Source organism: Saccostrea echinata, unplaced genomic scaffold (genome assembly GCF_033153115.1).
Source record: "Saccostrea echinata isolate AGI-Se365-2 ecotype Australia unplaced genomic scaffold, CSIRO_AGI_Sech_v1 ptg000008l, whole genome shotgun sequence".
NCBI lineage: Eukaryota > Metazoa > Mollusca > Bivalvia > Ostreida > Ostreidae > Saccostrea > Saccostrea echinata.
This window is the reverse complement of record NW_026889757.1, coordinates 11589650-11592512: the sequence shown is the minus strand read 5'-3', so window position 1 is coordinate 11592512 and position 2863 is coordinate 11589650. Positions and strand designations below refer to the sequence as shown.

General features: G+C 35.6%; 1 protein-coding gene across 1 annotated transcript; it reads left to right on the top strand.

Annotated features, from left to right (window-relative positions):
* Positions 1 to 615: 615 nt before the first annotated feature.
* On the top strand, positions 616 to 2447 carry LOC133181394 (uncharacterized). The gene is made up of 2 exons (XM_061315909.1): positions 616 to 871; positions 1201 to 2447. The coding sequence occupies exons 1-2, from the start codon at positions 616 to 618 to the stop codon at positions 2445 to 2447; spliced, it is 1503 nt and encodes a 500-aa protein (XP_061171893.1).
* The last annotated feature ends 416 nt before the right edge of the window (positions 2448 to 2863 follow it).

The following is a 2863-nucleotide window of genomic DNA, read 5'->3' as shown; positions in this document are numbered from 1 at the left end:
AATATGTGTGAATATATATATTTTTATCTGTCGATGGCAAACCCTACTGTGAATCTACTAAGAAGCGTTCTACATAAATATAAGCTAGATTTATGTGAAGAGTAAGAGAGAGTGTATTAAGTGAACATTGTTTATTAAAGGTCTGTTTAAGTTGTTTTTTTGAAACACAATTTTTAAGTCAAGATAGGACTACAACTACCTCCAGTATTTTAATTGAACATGGTAGTACACTGCTTTAATAACAGTCAGAAGGATGGTCAATTAACTTATCTTGAAACTGTAAATCTCTCTTGTAACAGTAAAGGACATGTAGTATGTTAATTATACCTGACACTGTCAACAGTACAATCGGTCATATAACTGATTTTGAAACTGTAAGTGTATATTCGACAATGAAGTGGACAGCAACTCAACTCTTCGGAGACGTAGCCCATTGAAGACAAATGGACATCAACGACACAATAACGTAATGTTACTCCAGATAGACAGAATCGTTTGTTTACACAACATGCAGAACCAGTATGTCGCTCAGACGTATAATATTCAGAAAGGAGATTTCTTTATCGGCATCCCTGCCTTCCAGAAGATCTTTGAATGATTTATCCTCTCAAGACTATGTACCAGTATATGATAGCAGACAGAAATCAACAGGAGAAAAGAATGACTAGGGCTGTAATTGAAGCTCCTCAGAGCAATTTCAAAAATAATCAGAGGAATAAAGAAACTGCTACACAACAGAAATTCAAGACTAACAACAAGTCGACAAGTTGCTTCTCCACAGAGAATCAGCTTGAAGAAGAGATGAATAAGCTTAGACAACAAATGTCAGAGATTCAGAAGTCTTTAGAACAACTGAACCAAAGAAACTCTCGTTTTAAGACTACAAAACAATCCTTTTTATGTTTTCATTGTGAAAAACCTGGCCATTTCAAACAAGAATGTCCCATGTTGCATTTTCAACAATATGCAGCTCCATCAACAAATCAATGTTACAATGGAAGTTCTAGACCCAACTCATATTCTGCTGCTCCTTTAAACCACCAAGGATCGTAACTGATGGTCGAGGAACGGTCCACGGTTCCGAGAGGAATGATCTACAAAAGACCAAAATTGAAAATGTTATTAACCGTAATTATGAAAGAAGTCCTGGAATTTATGTTAAAGGACAAATCAATGATTCTTGTATTATATTTACAATAGATACTGGAGCTTCTAGAACCATATTATCAAAATCAGTCTTTGAAACTTTAGCGAGGAAACCTAAATTACATAAGACCACTGGAATTTTGAATGCTTGTGGCAGAGATATAGGAGTATTTGGCGAAGGAGAATTTACATTGAAACTGGGAGATTTCCTTACTGATCAGCATATTATAGTTGCAGAAATAGATGACGATTGTCTTTTGGGAGTCGATGTTCTATATGCAGAGCAGAATATGCCTGCAGAAATATTACTGAGTAGGGGGATACCTAAACTTCAGAATAAGGAAATTCCTCGTTTCCAGACAACTACAGAGAGCAGATGTCGTAGAGTAACTGCTGCAGATAATTATGAAATTCCACCGTTCAGTGAAAAGATCATACAGGCATTTATTGAGAGATCTGAAGACCCCAAAGAACAAAAGGAGTTATTAATTGAACCTTCAGAACTTTTCACTGAACGATATGAACTCCTAATGGCCAATACTCTGGTTGATATAGAAAACAACACAACTGTACCTGTCAGATTACTTAATCTTACAAATGTTGAACAATACGTTCACCAAGATGCTGTTATTGGCATGGCTGATGAATTTTCTTCTTATGTCCCATTTACTGAAGGTACTAGTACTACAAGGAAGTTCAACTATACTCCTTTGAAAGTCAGAGATGTTGCTGAAATGGATTTAAAAGCACATAGAGATTTACCTGAACATATGAAAGAACTGTATAATAATGCAGTTGACAACAATAATTTTGACGACTTATCCAAAAAGAAAATTTATGATCTACTTTCTGAATACAGCAATGCTTTTTCAAAGAATGATCTAGATCTAGGATATACTACTGTAACGGAACATGAAATAGATACTGGCGATGCCAAGCCCATAAAATTACCGCCTAGAAGAGTCCCTCTTGCTTATGCTGACACAGAATTACAGTTAATAAAAGATATGGAAAAACAGGGTATTATCCGGAAATCTAATTCCCCATGGGCATCTCCCTTGAATTTAGTTATGAAGAAAAATGGAAAGGTTAGACCATGTATTGACTACCGGAAGGTGAATGATGTTACCAAAAATGATGCTTTCCCATTGCCAAGAATCCAGGATTGTCTAGATGCTATATCCGGAGCTTCCATTTTCTCGACTTTCGATTTAACGTCCGGGTATCACCAAGTACCTGTAAAGTATCAGATATTCCGAAAACGGCATTTGTCACAAAATATGGCCTTTGGGAATTTTTAACCATGCCAATGGGATTAAAAGGAAGTGCACAAACATTTCAAAGAACTCTACAAATTATTTTAAGTGTTCTCCAGTGGCAGACTTGCTTAATTTATTTAGATGATATTATTGTGTTTGGATCCACTTTTGATGAACATTTGAAAAGAGTTAAAGAAGTTTAAGAATGCATACATCAAGCCGGACTAAAGTTAAAACCCAAAAAGTGCCAATTATTTCAACAAGAGGTTACCTTTCTAGGTCATGTTGTAAACAAAGATGGTGTAAAACCAAATCCCGAAAATATATCCAAAATTTTGGAATGGCCTGTACCGAAAAATGTCACCGAAATACGTCAAATATTAGGAATGGCATCATACTATAGAAAATTTGTCAAGGACTTTTCTGCCATTGCTAGACCCTTAATACAACTGACAAAG

Bases quoted from the DNA above. Each gene is read 5' to 3' on its own strand.
- LOC133181394 (XM_061315909.1), top strand. From the start codon at position 616: ATGTACCAGTATATGATAGCAGACAGAAATCAACAGGAGAAAAGAATG. The intron at 872-1,200 runs GTTTTAAGACTA...TATTTACAATAG, and splicing joins ACTGAACCAAAGAAACTCTC to ATACTGGAGCTTCTAGAACC.